This window comes from Rana temporaria, chromosome 4, assembly GCF_905171775.1.
Source record: "Rana temporaria chromosome 4, aRanTem1.1, whole genome shotgun sequence".
NCBI lineage: Eukaryota > Metazoa > Chordata > Amphibia > Anura > Ranidae > Rana > Rana temporaria.
In genome coordinates, this window is record NC_053492.1 from 236,049,158 (window position 1) to 236,070,758 (window position 21,601).

General features: G+C 41.2%; 1 protein-coding gene across 1 annotated transcript in view; it reads right to left on the reverse strand.

Moving 5' to 3' along the window:
• IBTK (inhibitor of Bruton tyrosine kinase) overlaps positions 1–21,601 on the reverse strand; it is a 128,499-nt gene that overhangs the window by 48,509 nt on the left and 58,389 nt on the right. The window contains exons 17-22 of the mRNA XM_040350013.1: positions 16,311–16,412; positions 11,726–11,843; positions 11,331–11,391; positions 9,930–10,054; positions 5,764–5,876; positions 1,996–2,144 (exon numbers count right to left, since the gene is read on the reverse strand). Coding sequence (XP_040205947.1) covers positions 1,996–2,144; positions 5,764–5,876; positions 9,930–10,054; positions 11,331–11,391; positions 11,726–11,843; positions 16,311–16,412 — 668 coding nt within the window. The remainder of the gene's footprint in view (positions 1–1,995; positions 2,145–5,763; positions 5,877–9,929; positions 10,055–11,330; positions 11,392–11,725; positions 11,844–16,310; positions 16,413–21,601) is intronic.

Consider the following 21,601-nt stretch of genomic DNA (forward strand, 5'->3'; position numbering starts at 1 on the left):
AAACACTGACAGAATCCATGGATGGCAGGCTTTTGAGTGTCCTTGCAAAGAAAGGTGGCTATATTGGTCACTGATTTGTTTTTGTTTTGTTTTTGAATGTCAGAAATGTATATTTGTGAATGTTGAGATGTTATATTGGTTTCACTGGTAAAAATAAATAATTGAAATGGGTATATATTTTTTTTTTGTTAAGTTGCCTAATAATTATGCACAGTAATAGTAGTCACCTGCACACACAGATATCCCCCTTAAATAGCTAACACTAAAAACAAACTAAAAACTACTTCCAAAAATATTCAGCTTTGATATTAATGAGTTTTTTGGGTTCATTGAGAACATGGTTGTTGTTCAATAATAAAATTAATCCTCAAAAATACAACTTGCCTAATAATTCTGCACTACCTGTAGAAACTTTGATCCTCTACTTCTGGGGTCCCCCGTCAATGCTCTAGGGTCCTCCTCTTCGGCAAGTGACCCATGGAAAGCTATTTTAAATGGGGGCACCCGTGCGTGCTTGCTTCTGAGCCACCCAGTCTGTGTCTATTTACACAGAGAGGGAAGTTTGGCCCCGTCCTCTGAGCCAATAGCTCCTGCTGCTACCAATTTGCCCAGAGAGGAGGGACACCGTGGTGAGAGCCGCTGCTCTCATGCACATCGCTGGATTGGATCGGGCTCAGGTAAGTATAAAGGGGAGATGGGGGAATTTTGCAGCACAGAAGTTTTTTTTTTTACCAGAATGCATTAATGTGAAAAACCTTAAGACTTTAAAACCACTTTATTGGAGAATGGGGACTATTTAATATCTGAATGAGGAGAACCAGATTGAATGATTAGTCTTTCATATGCAAGTATCCCCCTCAATTAAAGCACAACTTTCTTCAACATCAATGGGCAAGCAGCACTGGAGATTGCCATTAGTACAGCTATCCAAATAAATCAAAGAAGATAAGGTTTGCTTGCACAGTATGAAGAGGAGCCAGCCAGGACCACATTGAAGGAAATACTGCAGGAATTGAAGAAGGTAAGTGTTCTACCATGCTGAATGGTGTGTGGATGCATTTATTTATTGCATATAACTGAAAGGGGTTGTAAAGGTACCATTTGTTTCTCCTAAATAGCTTACTTTACCTTAGTGCAGTCCTCCTTCACTTACCTCTTCCTTCAATTTTGCTTTTAAATGTCCTGATTTCTTCTGAGAAATCCTCACTTCCTGTTCTTCTGTCTGTAACTCCACACAGTAATGCAAGTCTTTCTCCCTGGTGTGGAGTGTCATGCTCGCCCCCTCCCTTGGACTACAGGAGAATCAGGACTCCCACTAACACACAGCTCCATTCTCTATCTGCAACGTAGAGAGCATCCTGACTCACCTGTAGTCCAAGGGAGGGGGCGAGTACGACACCCCACACCAAGGAGAAAGCCTTGCATTACTGTGTGGAGTTTACAGACAGAAGAACAGGAAGTGAGGATTTCTCAGAAGAAATAAGGACATTTACAAGTAAAATTGAAGGATGAAGTAAGTGAAGGAGGACTGCACTAAGGTAAAGGAAGCTATTTAGGGAAAAAAATGTACCTTTACAACCTCTTTAAAGTGATCAACAGCGGCTTTGCCTATCTCACGCTATGTGCGCGGCGTTCAGAGAGCTGCAGGTAAAGTTTAGTACAGAGCAGGAGCATGCATGTAAAGGGGACTCCATAGGGCACAAAGGGAACATATAGTACAGCCAATGTGTCAGTGCAGCTGGGGAACACTTTCAAAAGTAAACACAGACAAGCAATTTATAGGGTAAAACACAAAAAGATATGTTATATTAATTATATCTGTTTTATGAAAAAGAATCAACTGCTAAGGGAGCGTCTCTTCTTTTATTTATCATAGTTCCCTAAACCACTAATGTTTCTAAAAGTATATTAAAACTAGCATTAACGTAATACAAAAAATGCCTATGGAGTAAAGGAAAATTAGTCATATAATTTCAGCAGAAAACCTTCACATACCTCCTTTTTCACAGGACTAAATGCGGCAGTCAAGTCAGGTGACTGCAATTCTCTTGGGCTACTTGCACCTGCAAAGCTTCCTTCAGAATCTGAAGTCAGCAAGTCCTGTAGTGACTCAACAGAATTGTTTTTTTCTGACTTGAGTAGTCCTGTAAAAGAGTAGACAATGAATGTAAAACTCTGTAGAATGCTGTATATCACTGATACCCAATACAGGGACAATATAACTGATTTAACGGCAACTTAACATTCTTCAAAAAAACATAATATATAAATTGTGCAGACTGCATATTCTCATATAGACCCATTATGGGTAAGGATTAGGACATTTTCAATGTAATACATTGCTAACCACACTCTTGTAAAGGACCAAACTGGTAAAAAAGGACATGTTAAAAGCAATAAAAGCGTTGAATCTCATTTAAGGTATATATTGCTTTAGGAGCCCAAATACAATAACCACAGGAAAACACAGCTGATAACACAGTGTTATTTAGTGAACAGTGCCATTGCAGAAATATTAGCCAGATTGCAAAGAAAACGTGCCAAAACGTAATGTGTATTCTATCACTAAAACATGAACTCATCAAAGGAAAATACACATTTACAGCCAATGAAAAAAATACAGTACAAGACCATGAAGAGACAGAAACCTGACACAGTAATGATATGAGAAAAATAATGTAATAACTAGGAGTATATTCACATCCTATAATTAGGAAAAAAGTGTACTTTTATCAATGTAAAACACAAATATACACATTCCACTGTATCAGCATTAAAGTGATTCTAAAGGAAAGAATACAAAAATTTAATAAAACAATAAACAAACATGTTATACCTACCTGCTCTGTGCAGTGGTTTTGCACAGAGCAGCCCTGATCCTCCTCTTCTTGGGTCCCTCACAGGTGCTCTGGGCTCCTCCCCCCTGAGTGCCCCATAGTAAGCCGGTCGCAGGGAGGGCACTTGTGCATGCTTGCTCCCGAGCCATCTCTATGTGCCTATAAGACACATAGGGCCAGATTCTCGTAGGAGCACGTATCTTTGCGGCGGCGTAACGTATCCGATTTACGGTACGCCTCCGCAACTTAGACGGGCAGGTGCTGTATTCTCAAAGCACTTGCTCTGTAAGTTGCGGCGGCGTAGCGTAAATCGGCCGGCGTAAGCCCGCCTAATTCAAATTTGGATCAGGGAGGCGTGTTTTATGTAAATGTACGGTGACCCGACGTGATTGACGTTTTTCCCGAACGGCACATGCGACGTCCGTGGAATTTCCCAGTGTGCATTGCTCCAAAGCACGCCACAAGGACGTCATTGGTTTAGACGTTAACGTAAATGACGTCCAGCCCCATTCACGGACGACTTACGCAAACAACGTAACTTTTTCAAATTTCGATGCGGGAACGACGGCCATACTTAACATTGGTACGCCGCACTTACGCCACCATATAGCAGGGGTAACTATACGCCGGGAAAAGCCTAACGTAAACGGCGTAACTTTACTGCGTCGGCTGGGCGTACGTTCGGGAATTCGCGTATCTAGCTAATTTGCATACTCGACGCGGAATTCGACGGAAGCGCCACCTAGTGGCCAGCGTAAATATGCATTTACGATGCAACGGTGTAACACAGTTACGCCAGTCGGATCTACGGGAAATCTATGCGTAACTGATTCTAAGAATTAGGCGCATAGATACGACCGTGCAACTTAGAGATACGCCGTCGTATCTCATTTAAGAATCTGGCCCATAGAGCGCAGCTCCGCCTCGCTCTCTCCTCACTGGCTGTGATTGAAAGCAGCAGAAGACAATGGCTCCCACTGCTGCGTCTCAGCCAATGAGGAGAGAGGACTGAGATCAGGCTCAGGTAAGTATAAGGAGGGGTCTGGGGGAGGGAAGCTGCTGGCAAAAAGTTTTACCTTCATGCATTGAATGCATGAAGGTAAAAAAAAAAAACTTTCTGCCTTTAGAACCACCTTAAACCAACACTTTAAAACAGAACATAATTAATGTATTATAATGCTTCGAAATGCTGCAAATACATGAACTAAACCAGTTGCAATCCTGGTCAATTCAAACTGAGCATATGAGGAAAATATGCATAAGCAGGGGTTACACGCATGAAAAACCACATTAAAGCAATCAGTAGTACTAAGTGTAAAGAGCTATAGGCAGCTGAAGATATATGTAAATTTTTCAGTTAAAAGTTGAAATTACAAGAAATTTGCTCTATGTATCAAGGATCTCTGTTGAACAGCAAGGCTATTAAAATAAAAAGATGCTTAGAGGACAAGAGGGACAGACTCTTAAAAAAAAAAAAAAAAAAGACTTGCATATCGTTTTGAGATGTGTTTTTTATTGGAGTGACCCTCTTATGCAATTTTCCATCATATACTCATTTTGAATTACCAGATAAAGTGCTACTAAACCCAGGACCCTGCGTTCACTATATCTGGTCTCCCACAGTACACAGAACATGGAAATGCAATTATTTTTATTAAATATAAACTGCTAAATACCTTTTCTCATCAGCAGTATATATCAGTCTTGTAACTTCTATGAGTGTCTGGTTAAAGCTTGTAGTAGGAGTCCTATGAGGCTGCAAGACTCCTGAGCCTCTGCCTGAACACAGCCGATTGGCATTCACCCTCCCAAAGTGAAAAAATGTCAATCTGCATCTCTCCCCTCTGTCCCTCCTCGTGCGTCAACCCTTACAATGGAATTTCTCTTTTTGCTTTTTTAAATCTGCAATTGAAAGTGTTTTATATCTGTTTGATATGTGCACAAAAAACCTTGATCTTGTCAGAAATTCAGAACAGAACTGGGTCTTGTTTACTGTTCCTGCGTCATCTCAAGAAACCTATTTAGCCCACCTAGTTATTATCTTGGACTAAAGAAAAGAGAAGGTGAGGAATTTAGTAATGTAATAGGACAGCTAGGCAGGGCTGACACAATTCCGAATTTTTGGCAGATCAGCAAGTATTATTCTGTACCTACAGTGTCTAGAAAGGAATAAAAATGGAGATGTACTGGATATGTTTGATTCTTTACGTAGTCCTATCATACACTTTACTTTGTTCAATGCTATTAACATACCACTAACTTCATGGTTATGAAAGGTATTCACACTCATGCTTAATACTGAGCATTTAACCGTTACAGTGCTTCTTTATTGAGGATATATCTTATGCATTGAAGACATATCTTTTGGTAAACATCTCCAGGAATTAATAGAACATACAAAAATGAACCCCTATCCAGGGGCGGACTGACCATTGAGTCACTCGGGCACTGCCAGAGGGCCCCATGCCACTAGGGGGCCCCATCAGGGTTGCCAGGCTCAGTAAAACCAGGGACAGTATGTAAAAATCTGTGTTTTTTTTTAGATCTGTCCCTGATATGTCCGAAACTGACATGCTTTTAATGTGAATATCCCAAGATTTTAGCTGCCCTGCCTCTGCACTGCCTCCTGGCGTGGTGGCCATCTGTAAGCCAGAGGGGCCCCATAATCTTATATTGCCCAGGGGCCCCATGAGTTGTCAGTCCGCCCCTGCCCCTATCCCAATTTGAAGGTCTCTCTAAATGTTATCATTTACTGGTAATCTATACTCCGAACCTCCAATATGTGTTTCAAGGAGAATGGGGCATGCAAATATAAAGAGATCCAGATAAGTAAAAAGTGTTTTTTAGTTAAAACTACATATTAAAGCATGAAAAGGAAAAGGAATAGTAGAGATGAATGACGAAACCCAGGAAATGGCAAACAGACCTGTTGAAGGTGGGCTTTGAATAACGTCAGAAAGGTTGTATCCTCCGGAACTGTCCAAACGCTTCCTTGGCTTCTTTTTGGCTTTAGTTTTAGCTTTTTTGGAAATTGTTTCTCTGAAAACACACAAAATATTGGTAAAACAGGTTTATAGTCCACCATAATCAGTACTTCTGCCTTCATAAAGGAAGATTATGTTTACAAGACCTCTCGATAAACTGCATTAGGCCACAAATTAAATTGTAACATTTTAAATATAGCGGTCTAAAACTGGGCACTGTAACAAGTAAAAATTACACAACTGTAGAAATGAAAGAGCAATTAGAAACAATGGACATTTGCATGGTAGAAAAATATCCATGACCAGGGATGCAAGAAAAAAAAAAAAAAGGTTTTGGCTGAACATAAACATTGACATTGGTTTCGGTTATAGTGGGGAAGAGTTAGAACCCATGTCAGCTAGCAGTAGATGTGTGCCAACTTAAAATGAACCAGTGGCCACTGGGCATTCAAGTATTCACATATTCTTCTTAACAAGGAGTAAAATAGGATAGAATAAGAACAGGAGAACCTGTGTTTCCTAATATACTCTAAGGCCCCTTTCACACTGGGCGCCGGAGGTGCAGTGGCGGTATAGCGGCGCGATTTTTAGCACCGCTATACCGTCGCATTTACCGCGTTAATACCGCCCGGTGTCCCATTGATTTCAATGGGAAGGAGCGGTATATACACCCCGCTCTGCTTGCAGGAGATTTTTTTTCCTTCCGCCAGCGCATCGCCTCAGTGTGAAAACCCTCGGGCTTTCACATTGAGAATGCTGGGGCAGGGTTATTTCAGGCATTATGTATGCACTATTTGTAGCGCTAAAACACCTGAAATACGCGTTCTGAAATACAGTGTGAAAGGGGCCTAAGAAAAGAATGTTACGGTAGGTGAAAAATCCTATTTTTTAATTGCACATTAAGGGACACAGAATGATGTATTTCATGTACATTGGAATATCCAAAAGCAGTCCAAGTGAAGGGTGTGCAAAACAGGGGGGGGGGAGCTAACAGGTCCATGAAAACCCACAGAGAATATAGAACCACTACAAGAACCTTACAACTGAAAATCCATTTGGTAAACTGCAATGCCCGTGTGAAACAAAAACCAGCTGACAGCCTCGTAAAATAAACTACATGATCAATACACATCCTATGCAGGTGAAAAACATAAGGTGCTAGAATGGACGTTTACTACGCCTCTAAGTCACCAACTCAGACACTCATCTTGTAAAGTTGATGGCATGAGGAAGGCAACCTTGTGTGAGGGCACACAAAGAATTATCCTTGCAAGGTTCAAAGGTCAGTTTGTGAAGAACGCACATAACCACGTTGAGATCCAAGTGGGCCCCATCCAGTATCCCCCCATTTGCGACAGAGGATAGGGTAGAATCCTCGTGATCTTCATCTGCCTGTGCAAAAGCAGCTGCAGCCCCAGGGAAAGCCCCAAGACTCTAGAGGAGAGGGCATGAAAGTACCCTTGTGGCCCCTGCACTCCGAGCGTGCTAATTCTTCCTAACTTATACACAGTATAGAGATTTTCTCTGGAGAACGAGTTACCCATGAAAAGGGAAGACTCTAAAGATTTTTGGAACTCAGGCAAGGGACAGTGGTCTGGGTTATCAATTTCAGGTCTCTAAGGGAGTACATTGCAAAACCCCATGGCACTCTTAGAAGACTGTGAGCTGGCAAGGCCCCCTGGGACTGTTGCCCTTGTGCTTATGATTTTCCATTTTAGGTATACAGCTAAGGATTGCCCACAAGAGCAGGAAGGGTCACTGTAGGACAGCAGGGAGCCCAGGTGAACAGTCAAAGGATTGTGGATCGCCAGTAGCAGTAGGGCTCGAAATGTGGTGCATTCATTACCAATGAGAGCCCTGAGAGGAAATCTGTGCAGGAGCAGAAGGGCCAAAAAGTCTGCATAGGTCACAGTAGAGGGCAGCTAAAGTATCAAATTCAAACATGGCATAGCGCCCTTTTCTACCGCAAGCGGTGTGAACAACAGTGGTCTCAGTCAGAGCCCTACAAGGTAAACCCTTAAGGGAAGAACCAGAGCAATACAAGCACTACATGTACGCACGCACATACGAACATGCTGTTTCCACTGGTCTTGACCTGTACTGTGGGCACACCCCTTGAGGCATATTTAGGGATGGGAAGTTGGATGCACAACAGCCCTGGACCTGTAAAGTCTTGTATGGATGAGTCACATTTTACATACAGGTGTCTAGCTGAGGAGACCCCAGTGCTCAAGGACACATTAAAGGTGGGCTCTGCTTCTTACTTTCATGGGGTTTAGGCATGACTTCTGTTGCAATGCCAAGGATTAGTTGCTCCGGAAAGGTGGAAAAACAGCCCTGGCTCTACAGCAGCTAAAGTAACTTGCGAGACGAAAAAGTTATGAAAAGACGTTGCGTTTCTTAGGGGAGAGAAGATGCCTGTTCTTGTAGCACACTAGCAAAAAACTGAAGCACGATGGGAGTGGCAGCCTAATTTCATATTTGTCCTTACAGCCATGAGCCACTGTCCAATCTCTTGAAGGCAGCAGCATAACCCAATGCACCTGAATTGCTTCATCCTGTGTCCCTTAATTTACCATTAAGAAATAATGATGTTAATCACAAACTGTCATGCATGAATCAGATATGTATGTGTAAAAAGTTTACACATCTGTAAGATGAAAAAAAAAAAAACACTTAGATTAAAGGGGTTGTAAAGGAATTTTTTTTCCCCTAAATAGCTTTACCTTAGTGCAGTCCTCCTTCACTTACCTCATCCTTGCATTTTGCTTTTAAATGTCCTTATTTCTTCTGAGAAATCCTCACTTCCTGTTCTTCTGTCTGTAACTCCACACAGTAATGCAAGGCTTTCTCCCTGGTGTGGAGAAAGCCTCTTGAAGGGGGAAGGGGGCACTCTCTACTTTGCAGATAAAGAAAGGAGCTATGTGTTAGTGGGCGTCCTGACACTCCTGCTCACCCCTCCCCCCTCAAGAGGCTTTCTCCACACCAGGGAGAAAGCCTTGCATTACTGTGTGTAGTTACAGACAGAAGAACAGGAAGTGAGGATTTCTCAGAAGAAATAAGGACATTTAAAAGCAAAATGGAAGGATGAGGTAAGTGAAGGAGGACTGCAATAAGGTAAAGAAAGCTATTTAGGGAAAAAAAATGTCCTTTACAACCCCTTTAAAGTAGAACTAAAGGTAAAACTGTGTTTTCCTTCTGTATATAGCGGCGGGGGGGGGGGGGGGTTATAATTTTATAAGTAAGGTTTACATTTGCTATCTGTGTCCCATTGGAGAGATTTCACTTCACTTCCTGTCCAATATAAATCTGACATAAATCTGCGGCTTCACTTTCTGGTTCCCTACTGTGCATGTGCGAGTTGCGCGGTGCGATCCCACTGGTCCCTGCTGTGTCTCCCAGAAGACAGCGGGGGGAATAGAGGAAGCGCCATGCTCGGAAGTAGGAGCAAGTACCTGGATTGCACAGGTATCTGCTCCCTCCTTCCCCCTGAAAGGTGCCAAATGTGACACCAGAGGGGGGGGGGGGAGAAGGATTCTGAAAAGCGGAAGTTCCATTTTTGGGTGGAACTCCACTTTAAGCAATAAAGGAAATCTACATGCACATACAGTCTAGCCAGCAGGTGATCCACACTTTATAGGATATTGACAGCTGGTCTTTATCAAACTTTCTGCAGGTAACATTGTCTCTGACTGTTACTACTGATTCATGACAAACAATAATATTAAAGCCTTAACTGGAATAAGAATGGTGGGAAGTAAAACTTAAGATAGCCATACACTGCTTTAATTTCAGTAAATTCCTGCTGAATTAGTGAAAATTAGAGCCATAGGTGATCCTGTTGGCACCACCCAAATCCACAAAGTCAATTAAAAAAATCGAATTACTCAAAAATGATCAGCCAAACAGTGAGTGCTTCCTATGGGATGTGGTCACTGTTAGGGTATTCAGGCAGCTGTGTGTAGCTGGCATGGCAGATTGCTTCATCCATGCTTTATCTAGCTTTAGAATTTGATCATTTGGTGTAGTATACAGCAACACCAGTTCACCCTTAGACGCATATAAGAACTGGATCAAATGCCATAATAAAACAAAAAGACCAGCTTACAGGGTGGCTTGTTCAGAAAAGTCTTCTCTGACGGACATGATACTTTCACTATCTTCTGCCTCAAAAGTGCTAATGTCAGGACCGTCCAAATATGGTGTAATAAATCTCTTGTCCATGGCAGGAATCTGAAGAATAGAGGGAAAAGATAAAATTAAAATGCAGCGATCATACTTAAATAAGGAAAAGGCGATCAACAATTTAGGACAAAAACAAAAAGCAGAGATGGTGCACATATTTCAGTTAAATCTGTGTCTACAACCCCCCCCCCCCCCCCAAAGTTTATAAAAAAGCTGATAAGACAAACATTAATATCACACAGCCATTCATAATACTTTAAAATCAACAAAAAATAGATATACAGTACAGACCAAAAGTTTGGACACACCTTCTCATTCAAAGAGTTTTCTTTATTTTCATGACTATGAAAGTTGTAGATTCACACTGAAGGCATCAAAACTATGAATTAACACATGTGGAATTATACATAACAAAAAAGTGTGAAACAACTGAAAATATATTTCATATTCTAGGTTCCTCAAAGTAGCCACCTTTTGCTTTGATTACTGCTTAGCACACTCTTGGCATTCTCTTGATGAGCTTCAAGAGGTAGTCACCTGGCGCAGCACCCCATCACTCTCCTTCTTGGTCAAATAGCCCTTACACAGCCTGGAGGTGTGTTTGGGGTCATTGTCCTGTTGAAAAATAAATGATGGTCCAACTAAACGCAAACCGGATAGAATAGCATGCCGCTGCAAGATGTTGTGGTAGCCATGCTGGTTCAGTATGCCTTCAATTTTGAATAAATCCCCAACAGTGTCACCAGCAAAGCACCCCCACACCATCACACCTCCTCCTCCATGCTTCACGGTGGGAACCAGGCATGTAGAGCCCATCCGTTCACCTTTTCTGCGTCGCACAAAGACACAGGGGTTGGAGCCAAAGATCTCAAGTTTGGACTCATCAGACCAAAGCACAGATTTCCGCTGGTCTAATGTCCATTCCTTGTGTTCTTTAGCCCAAACAAGTCTCTTCTGCTTGTTGCCTTTCTTTAGCAGTGGTTTCCTAGCAGATATTCTACCATGAAGGTCTGATTCACACAGTCTCCTCCTAACAGTTCTAGAGATGTGTCTGCTGCAAAAGGTGGCTACTTTGAAGAACCTAGAATATGAAATATATTTTCAGTTGTTTCACACTTTTTTGTTATGTATAATTCCACATGTGTTCATTCATAGTTTTGATGCCTTCAGTGTGAATCTACAATTTTCATAGTCATGAAAATAAAGAAAATAAAGGTGTGTCCAAACTTTTGGTCTGTACTGTATATATTACATCCATCCTACATGCAATGCACACAGAATATTTCACAATAACACATAACTACACCTTTACTTTTCTCCTCACCATCTTTCTATAAGAGTCTGCCAGGTCTTTTAGGACATCATCACTCAAAACATCCAATGACCTAAGAAAACAAAAACTCATTACCATAACAGAAAAAGCATGTTTCTAACTGAAGAACATATTGTTTATATCTTATAGCTGAATGAATTAATGAATGTGATCTGCAGCCATCTGTAATTCATAAACACGCACTTGACTGCACTTTAAAGAGGCAGAGTGGCTTTTCCATTAGCACGCATTCAGAAGTGAACTGTTTTGTACGGACATACCCTTTTAGAGATCCAGGCTTTCAGGATGCAGAAAAAGCTTTTCCATGAAAAGTGCAGGACTCCAATAGAAAGCAATTGGAAATAATAGCATTTAGAAAAACAATGAATAAATGATAGCATATGTACCTTGCTTCCAATAAAGCTGCTACATTCAGTCCTATGAACTGCAAACAGGAAAGCTTCAGCTGATCAGCATTATACAAAGCAGCAAACTCCAACAACTCCGCTGCATTCTTTAGGGTAACTATAAAAAAAAAGTTGTTACTGTACATCAGACATGTGGGTAAAACTCTAGTGTTCATAAAGTATCCATCAAAACAATCAACCATTTGAAAAATTAAAAACACCCTTTAATCAATTAAAGTATGGGGAAATAGTATTTGACCCCCTGCTGATTTTGTACATTTGCACACGGACAAAGAAATGATCAGTCTATAATTTGAATTGTAAGGTTATTTTAACAGCGAGAGACAGAACAACAAAAATATCCAGAAAAACACATTTCAAAATGTGAAAATCATTATTTGACCCCTTCGCAAAACATGACTTAGTAAGTACTTGGTGGCAAAACCCTTGTCAGACGTTTCTTGTAGTTGGCCACCAGGTTTGCGCACATCTCAGGAGGAATTTTGTCCCACTCCTCTTTGCATATTCTCTCCAAGTCATTAAGGTTTTGAGGCTGACTATCACCTCCCTCCACATATTTTCTATGGGATTAAGGTCTGGAGACTAGTTAGGCCACTCCAGGACCTTGATGTGCTTTTTCTTCAGCCACTCTTTTGTTGCCTTGGCTGTGAGTTTTGGTCATTGCCACGCTGGAAGAACTGTCCACGACCCATTTTCAATGCCCTGGCTGAGGAAAGGAGGTTCTCACCCAAGATTTGACACCACATGGCCTCGTCCATCGTCCCTTTGATGTGAAGTAGTTGTCCTGTCCCCTTAGCAGAAAAACACCCCCAAAGCACAATGTTTCAACCTCCATGTTTAACAGTGGGGATGGTGTTCTTGGGGTCATAGGCAGCATTCCGCCTCCTCCAAGCACAGCAAGTTGAGTTGATGCCAAAGAGCTTGATTTTGGTCTCATCTGGCCACAAAACTTTCACCCAGTTTTCCTCTGAATCATTCAGATGTTCATTAGCAAACTTCAGACAAGCCTATACACATGCTTTCTTAAGCAGGGGGACCTTGTGGGCCCTGCAAAAATTTCAGTCCTTCACGGCGTAGTGTTTTACCAATTGTTTTCTTAGCGAATACGGTCCCAGCTGCCTTGAAATCATTGACAAGATTCTCTTGTGTAGTTCTTGGCTGATTCCTCACCGTTCTCATGATCATTGACACTCCACGAGGCAATATCTCTCATGGAGCCCCAGACCGAGGGAGATTGACAGTTATTTTGTGTTTCTTCCATTTGCGAATAATCGCACCAACTGTTGTCACCCTCTAACCAAGCTACTTAGCGATGGTCTTGTAGCCCATTCCAGCCTTGTGTAGGTCTACAATCTTGTTCCTGACATCCTTGGACAGCTTTTTGGTCTTGGTCATGGTGGAGAGATTGGAATCTGATCGATTGCTTCTGGGGACAGGTGTCTTTTATACAGGAAACAAGTTGAGATTAAGAGCACTCCCTTTAAGAGTGTGCTCCTAATCTCAGCTCGTTACCTGTATAGAAGACACATGGGAGCCAGAAATGTTGCTGATTGATAGAGGATCAAATACTTATTTCCTGCATTAAAATGCAAATAAATGTATAACTTTTTTGTAATGCGTTTTTCTCAATATATTTTTGTTATTCTGTCTCTGCTAAAATAAACCTACCATTAAAATTCTAGACTGATCATTTCTTTGTCAGTGGGCAAACATACACAATCAGCAGGGGATCAAATACTTTTTCCCCCCTCACTGTAGTTAGGATAGAATTGTCCATTAGCTCTCTGTAATTTCCTGTACAGCAACAGGAGAGGGAGGGTCAGTCCCAACCTAATCAGGATTCTACCGCATTGAGCAGTGCTGTCAGTCTCACACTGTAAATATCATTAGGTTTATGCTACTTCATTGTCTAATCAGCAAGCCAAATGGAGCAGGAGAGGTGTGGATGGGTTATAATGTAATGTATGTAACTACCATGTAATGAAGGCATTATGTGTGGGACATTTATTTAGGATCCTGAGATTATCTTTTTTTTTACCTGTAGTCCTACTTTATAGGATAAGTTTGCCTTTATAAAAAAAAAAATAATAATAATAATATATGCACATCTTTTTTAAGTAAAAAAATGTGCATTTATTATTTTTTTACACTGGCACCTGTAAAGCATTGTACCCGTGACCAGCTGATCGTGAGTGCAATGCCCAGACTCTCAGTACACTGTCTGCCTGTACCTCCAATACGGTCAGGCAATTACTACCAGACTGCTTACCAGCGCCCCCTTGCAGTTCATTGAGAACTACTAAGCCGTAGTTGTAGTTAATTTATTCACAGAACTCTGTGAATAAGTGACATGGCCTTGCGAACGGAGCCCCACATGACTGCACTGTTTTAAATTGTGACATTGGGTGCGTTGAAAGGGTCCCCCACAGGCTGTCCCAGGGAGAGGGGGATCAGAAGGTGAGAATGCAGGAGCTGGAACATGTTACATGTTCCACCCTAAATACGAGTGGAACATGTAAGATGTCCCAAAGGCGAACTTAGCCTTTAAATAACCCATCACCAATGGCCATTTGTAATAATCTTAATCTCCACTCTTAGAAAAAGATTACAGTGCAGCATTACCGTCAGGGTTTTATGGGAATTAAGCGACTTTAGATTATATTCCTTCATGTGCAGCATGTCAGAAGAAAGGTGTCAGGCTGCAAAGCCATCCTGTCACCTGCCTGAGCTCAGTGCTGATAAGGACACTCAATACAGCTCTCATAACAATGGTGCTTCCAGGATTACATGACAAGGAAATACTAAAGACTTTGTTAATAAAGACTTTTTTAATGGGCAGCTTTCCCCTCCTCCTGCAGCTCCTGACTAGTTAGCTTTAATATTTGATTGTGCCAAAAGTTTAAAGATAGGATGTAGGTACCCACTTTTACTATCAAATTGAAGACATTTTGTGTTTGACGCTCGTGGACTTTAATGGTACAGTAACAATTTAAGATACCGTAACTTATACTGTTTTATACTTTTGTGGCTAGCTTTAATGTTAAAAATTAATGGACAAATATTTCCAACAAGGTGCACTATATACAGTACTCTTGCTGAGGCTGATTTTCTATAGTTAAGGAACTGAACTACTGGTGTATAGGCTACAGTTTACCAATTACCGCATTTAATCGGCGTATAACGCACACTTTTTCCCCCTTAAAATTAGGGGAAAATTGTGGGTGCGCGTTATATGCCGATCCCCGCTGTCTCTGAGCGCCGCCGTGAAAGACCGACAAAGACCGAGCCGAGCCGAGTGTACTGCACACTCGGCTAGGCTTGACTAGGCTCGGCCACACTCGGCTCCGCCCGCAGAGGAGCCGAGAGAAGCCGAGAGGAGCCGAACACACCGGAAATCCGGCTCTGCACAGCTCGACCAAGGCGCCCCCCGGCAGACAAACGAGACGGACACCGACAAGGCTGGACGGACCGGCAGACGTACACCGTCAAGGCTGGACGGACCCCGCGCAAGGCCACAGACGGACGCCGGACAAGGCCGCCGATGGACGATGACAGCAGACGGACACCGACAAGGCTGAGCATCCAAAATGTAATTTTTTTCCTACACTTCCCTTCCAAGCTTGGGGTGTGCGTTATACGTCGGCGCGCGGTATACGCCCATAAATACGGTATATGTCCAAGTCTAGCCACAGTCTGCAATACAGGCACACTGAGATGCTATGTCTGAAATCAGGTCATAACACAAATGTCAGAGACAGTTATCTGCCAGTTACATCAGCATGCAATTAGTCTTTTCTCATTCAGTGCTGTAGCAGAATGGCATAAAAAAAAAGAAAAAGACCCTTACACCTAGAAATATGCTTGTAATTCTCTACTATTATACATCAGAATTAAAGGCATAGAGAGCATTGACTCTAAAATGACCCCTGTTAAAATAGTGATGTATCTTAAAATATGTACAGTCTTTTTTTTTGTTTTTTTAATGGATGTTAGGATGAATGGATATGGAAGATAGTAGGATAAATGATGAAATGTATTTTGTTTTAATGATAAAGTAACTAATAGATATTCATCAAGATTCTTTTTTTTTCGAATAAATAATGGAAATAATGTATATTGCAAAAGAATCTTGGATAAATGTAAATTTTTGGGGATTTGAGAAAAAGATTATTAAAAGATAAAAGATTAATAAAAATAAATTGAAACAAAAATATGTACAGTTTCAATCAGTTGGCCCTGCAAAGAAATATCTTTCTTCTCCCCTACTGTAAATGTGACATAGATCACAAAGAGAACAATGTTTACATATGAAACATTTCAGTGACTAAGTGCAATTTGGTACAGCAAAAGGACAATGCAAAAGTCATCTTTTATCATGTTTCCACCCAGCTGGCCAGCACACTGTTCTCCGTTAATGAGGTATGCGTACAGTCATTCAGAGGCGTTGCTCTCCATCAACATACACACTGTATAAGCATTATGAATATTGGAACTCACCAGCTGCTGAAAAGAGGAATATATACGGCACCTAACCTTTTTGGAACACTACTGTTCTTTTACTTACGTCTCTCAGTAAGTGTCACCTCACACATCTCCTTCAGTCTAATGATAAGTAGCTGATCTGCCATTACTAGGACATTACAAATAAATTCCACATTTGCAGATTCTGTAAAGAAAGTGTATACTATAAATACACAGAGCAAGATGCAGCTTCTCAAGAGATATTATAATGAGAATGAATACAACTACAAAAAAAATGAAAACATCTGGCCTGGGACCTGAGATATATTTCTGTTACAATAGATCTCTGACAAAAAGAAAGCACAGCCAATGCCTATGTGTAGGATGTTGTCAGATATCAGTTACTTCATAATAATAATAATGTTTACACTTATATAGCGCCAATTGCAGCATTGCCGCTGCGTCTAAGCGCTGATAATGGTTGTCATTATTACCCAACGCAATGGTACTCATTGAGTAGAATCACTGACTACATTTTGCAACTTTAAATCCACAAAGTTCTGCATTATAAATGTAAATCAGGTAAGATTTCACATATTACATTTGTGCAACATGAAACAAATACATCTTCTGGTCAATAGAGCGAAGGGTACAAGCAGTGCACTAATAGTTAATGACAACTATAATCATAAACTGCTTGACTGTATTCAATACTACTATATTCATGGGTAACTTTTCTTTTTTTTTTTATTCAGAAGTAATTTTAACCAAAATAAATACTGCAAATCTGGGTTGAGTATGCCAGGGCTCTGTGCTCATCTTGTATCTTAGGAGACCTGTAGGAAGATCTTCTAAATAACCTGGTGCAATGGTAAGCACAGTCAGTAGCCCAATTGCTTATACTGCATATATTCTTACAAAATGTGGAGCAGCGTCATCCAGTGTATTCTCTCAGGGACATATGAAGATGGGTAAAACCAGTGTCCTCTAGTGCATGTTCTATACTTATAAAATTCCAAGAAAACTTTTTGATTTCTGAATAATATACTCTGATAATGTGTTCAGATCTTCATCTCAACTATAATAATATTTTAAATATAACACACATTTTGCATTTTCATATCTTTACTGAATACCTTAAACAACTAAAGGCTGAGTTCATCTCTATTTATTACACTTCCTACAGCTTTCAAACAAAAAACCCGTACAGAGGTACAGGCAGAAAGCTGTATGTAGTGTCTGCAGGAGCCGGACATTGCACTCACGATCTGCTGATCCCGGGTGCAATGCTCTGCAGGCTCCTGAGAAAAATAAATGCACAATTCCTTACCTGCAAAAACATGTGTATTTATTATTTTTTAAAAGGTGGACTTATCCTTTATGATCCATAATGAAATAAGAATGTCAACTTTGTCAATGTTAAGAGGTAGTCTTCAACCACCAAAAGCCTAAATAAAACCATTTTTTTGCTTTAATACCCACCTACACAGAATCACAAGCGTTGTATTGCTCCCCTGCCACTCAGTTCAGCCATTGAGAGTTAGGTAATAATAATGTTTTAAATTGCTCTATTCAATGCTTAAACATGACCGAGGAGTGCCTACCAATCCTCTAGGTAGGTAACTGATGCCCACAGTAGAATTAGACACTGGCATACAAAAAAAAAATAATAAAAAAACTGTAGCCAAGTCCAGGATAACCCCATCCTACTTTTGTGGTAAAGCAGTGCCAAGCGTATGAACAAAAAACTGAGGGGAGGGACCTGTGTCCTTCAGGTGACTTCAAATAAACAATCTTATGGTGTGTGCAAAAATCAATTTTTCTTTGTACACTAAGACGCACATGTCATTCACCTTTGGGATGTCCAAAAGCACTCCAACTAAAGGATGGGCAACAGAACTAATGAAAAGAGACCCAAGAAAAACAACAGCAACTGGGCACTGCCTGCAGCTCAAATAGCCACCTAAAGGACCTTTTGCCTGAAACTGGAATGAGATAAGGCCTAAAATCCACCTGGTAGAACTTGTAAACAGGGAACTCAGTGACAACCTTGCAAATCTGGGAAACGGTAGCCTCAGGCCAAAGCCCAAGAAGCACTCACTGGATCTAGTTTCAGTCCTATAAGAAGCAGTTGCTGACAGATCGATACTTATAGCCTCAATCACACCCAGGCATGGAGGGAGATTTCCCTTTGGTGAACGGGAACCAGACAGATGTCTAGAAGAATGACATTCTTGTTGAGGTAAAAGTCAGAAACTACTTTAGGGAAGGAGTCTAAATCCTCACAAATGTCTTAAATCATGGAATGTTGCTCAAAAAATAGACTTTAACAGTCATGCCATTAAGGCAAGTGACCCTGAATGCAAGATGATAAATCAGTCCTTGAGACAGGAGAGCCACATAATCTAAAAAACTAAAAAGTACTAAATCTGCCTGGGCCAGTCTGGAGCGAATTAAATGCCCTCCATCTTGGAGCAGTCTTAGACCTCAAGCACACAGGGCATATTTACAGCTGCTCTTAGGGGGCCTGGTGTTTTTTTTTGCTGCTTCTAAACTCCCCTGCATGCTAGCCTATGTAAAATGCTTGACGCTGTTAAATACGTCTTAGCACATACGTGTTTAGCACTTCAGCGTTTATTAATTTCAATAGCCAGAAAAAATGAAAACCCATGCCAATGAAATAAATAAATGCCCAAACACCAGACGCTGATAAACTGGTTTAAAAAAAAAAACGCTTAGGTGCGTTTTTAACCCAAATGTTCCCTGTGAGGAAAAAAATGCATTTTACAATAAACCAGTGTGCATGGGGCCTAAGGAGAGGAAAGGCAAAAACAAATTAAATACTCATCCCATGGAGTCACAAGAGAATCCACTGCTTCCTCAAGAGGATCCTTGTATCTGGAGTCAAATATACAGTGTCCCACACCTGTGACACAGATCGTGGAACACCTTCTGGTGTAGAGACCACTCCCCCAGGGTCCAGTCCAATGCTGCAAAGACAAATCGCCCCCAAGCTCTAAGATCTTGATTAGAAGATGAGACAACCAAGTCCTCTACATTTTCAAAGGGCCCTGGATTCCTTACCAGCCCAACAGGCTGGCTTCCGTTGCGAGACTCTGCCAGAAGACTGGAAAGGACTTCCCAATTCCAGAGAGGGATTCCTTAGCAATCAAACCAGAGACAACCTGGTTCTTGGTTGCAGACCAATTTCTCTGTCCAGGGACTGGAACGACTTAACCCACAAGGACAAAATAGCTTGTAGGCCGCAGGCAGATCAGACCGAGAATCTGTGGAGGAGGCATGGAAACATGATTGTGGCCTCTGCGGTAAGAGTCAGCAAATATCTGTGCTACTTGGCTGGATGGAGCTAGAGAATACTTTGAAGATGACGAAGACTCTAGCAAAGGACAAATTGCTGGAAAGCAAATGTCAGCCTCATCAGTAGGCAGCACTGGAGCTGCCAGTGGAGTATAAGCTAGAGGCACCCAGTACAGCCGGACTGGCCCCTCTGTGTCTAGAGCCAGATCTGTTTCACCGTGAGGTAGAATGCAACATAGATCAAGTTACAAGAAAAGGCCTCAGATACTCATGAACCCAAGTGCTGGAAACAGATGTATGCTCCGATGACTGTAGGTGACAAAGTCACTGTAGGCAGGCAGTGGGAGCGGACTGAGGATTGGCATTCAACATGGCCCTTGCAAGCAGAAGAAGCAGAGGGAAGGTACTGCCACCATGCTGAATTGCAGGGTAAAAAAGTGGACAATCCACTCAGTTAAAGATCATCAGCACTCAATCCTTCAACATTAACCCTCTCTGGGAGGCTGAGGTGGGAGTTTAGGGGGGCTCAGAAAACCAAATTACAAGTCAGCGTCTGGTGCTAAGCCCCAAAAGACTACTCTCAGACAGAAAAAGCAAGCACTTAGGCAATGCCACAGCAATGGACTTGGAAAGTGTTACACAGCTAACTTTTATCAGTACTTGATGTCTTCAAAGCATCACAAGCCTGAAGGTCACTTTCAGGCTAGCCACGCAATGACCGGTCTAGTGGAGCCTGGGTACAGCACTCCATAGCTAGGTTAAGGAAAGCCCAGCCTTAGCTGCGAGGTAGCAGGAATCTTGACTGATGTAAAAAAAAATAAAAAATCAAATGAAAAAAGCTAGCAAAACTGTTTATTTTGTCAGCAGAGATGAAGAAAAGATATTCATCCATCTAGGACACTACCAAAGAGCTGAGGCATTAGAATAGGAGGGGTTATCCTCGGCTGGCCTACAGTTTTCTGTTTGCCAATGTTCAATTCTCCTGTAGGTTATCAACATAAAACTGATGGAAAAGTAAAAATATATATATATATATATATATATATATATATATATATATATATATTATATATTCAAAATTGACCCACTATAGTTCCTATTTAAAAACAGACTATTTGTTGATGTTGTTGAAAGGTTACCGAAATGGACACAACCGGATAACCTTTACTTCATAAAGAAGAGTAAGAGTGCTGCTGTATAGAACTGAAATACACTTTGTTGTAGCCATACACTGAGCAATTTTAAAAAGTGAAACGATGGCTACATGAACCAATGCCAATGACTGGCTTGTAGTGTATAAAGCCACTATATGAAAATGACAAAATGAGTAGCAGTGTTTGCAAAAATCCTTCAGAACACTTTATAACATACATACATATACATACGTGTGTATGTATATGTATGTATGTATGTTATAAAGTGTTCTGAAGTGCCTTGCGAAAGTATTTGGCCCCCATGAACTTAGCGAACTTTTGCCACATTTCAGGCTTCAAACATAAAGATATAAAACTTTAATTTTGGATACAATCATGAAGTGGAACGAAATGTATTGGATATTTCAAACTTTTTTAACAAATAAAAAACTGAAAAATTGGGCGTGCAAAATTATTCAGCCCCTTTTTACTTTCAGTGCAGCAAACTCTCTCCAGAAGTTCAGTGAGGATCTCTGAATGATCTAATGTTGACCTAAATGACTAATGATGATAAATAGAATCCACCTGTGTGTAATCAAGTTTCCGTATAAATGCACCAGCACTGTGATAGTCTCAGAGGTCCGTTTAAAGCGCAGAGAGCATCATGAAGAACAAGGAACATACCAGGCAGGTCTGAGATATTGTTGTGGAGAAGTTTAAAGCCGGATTTGGATACAAAAATATTTCCCAAGCTTTAAACATCCCAAAGAGCACTGTGCAAGCGATAATATTGAAATGGAAGGAGTATCAGACCACTGCAAATCTACGAAGACCAGGCCGTCCCTCTAAACTTTCAGCTCATACAAGGAGAAGACTGATCAGAGATGCAGCCAAGAGGCCCATGATCACTCTGGATGAACTGCAGAGATCTACAGCTGAGGTG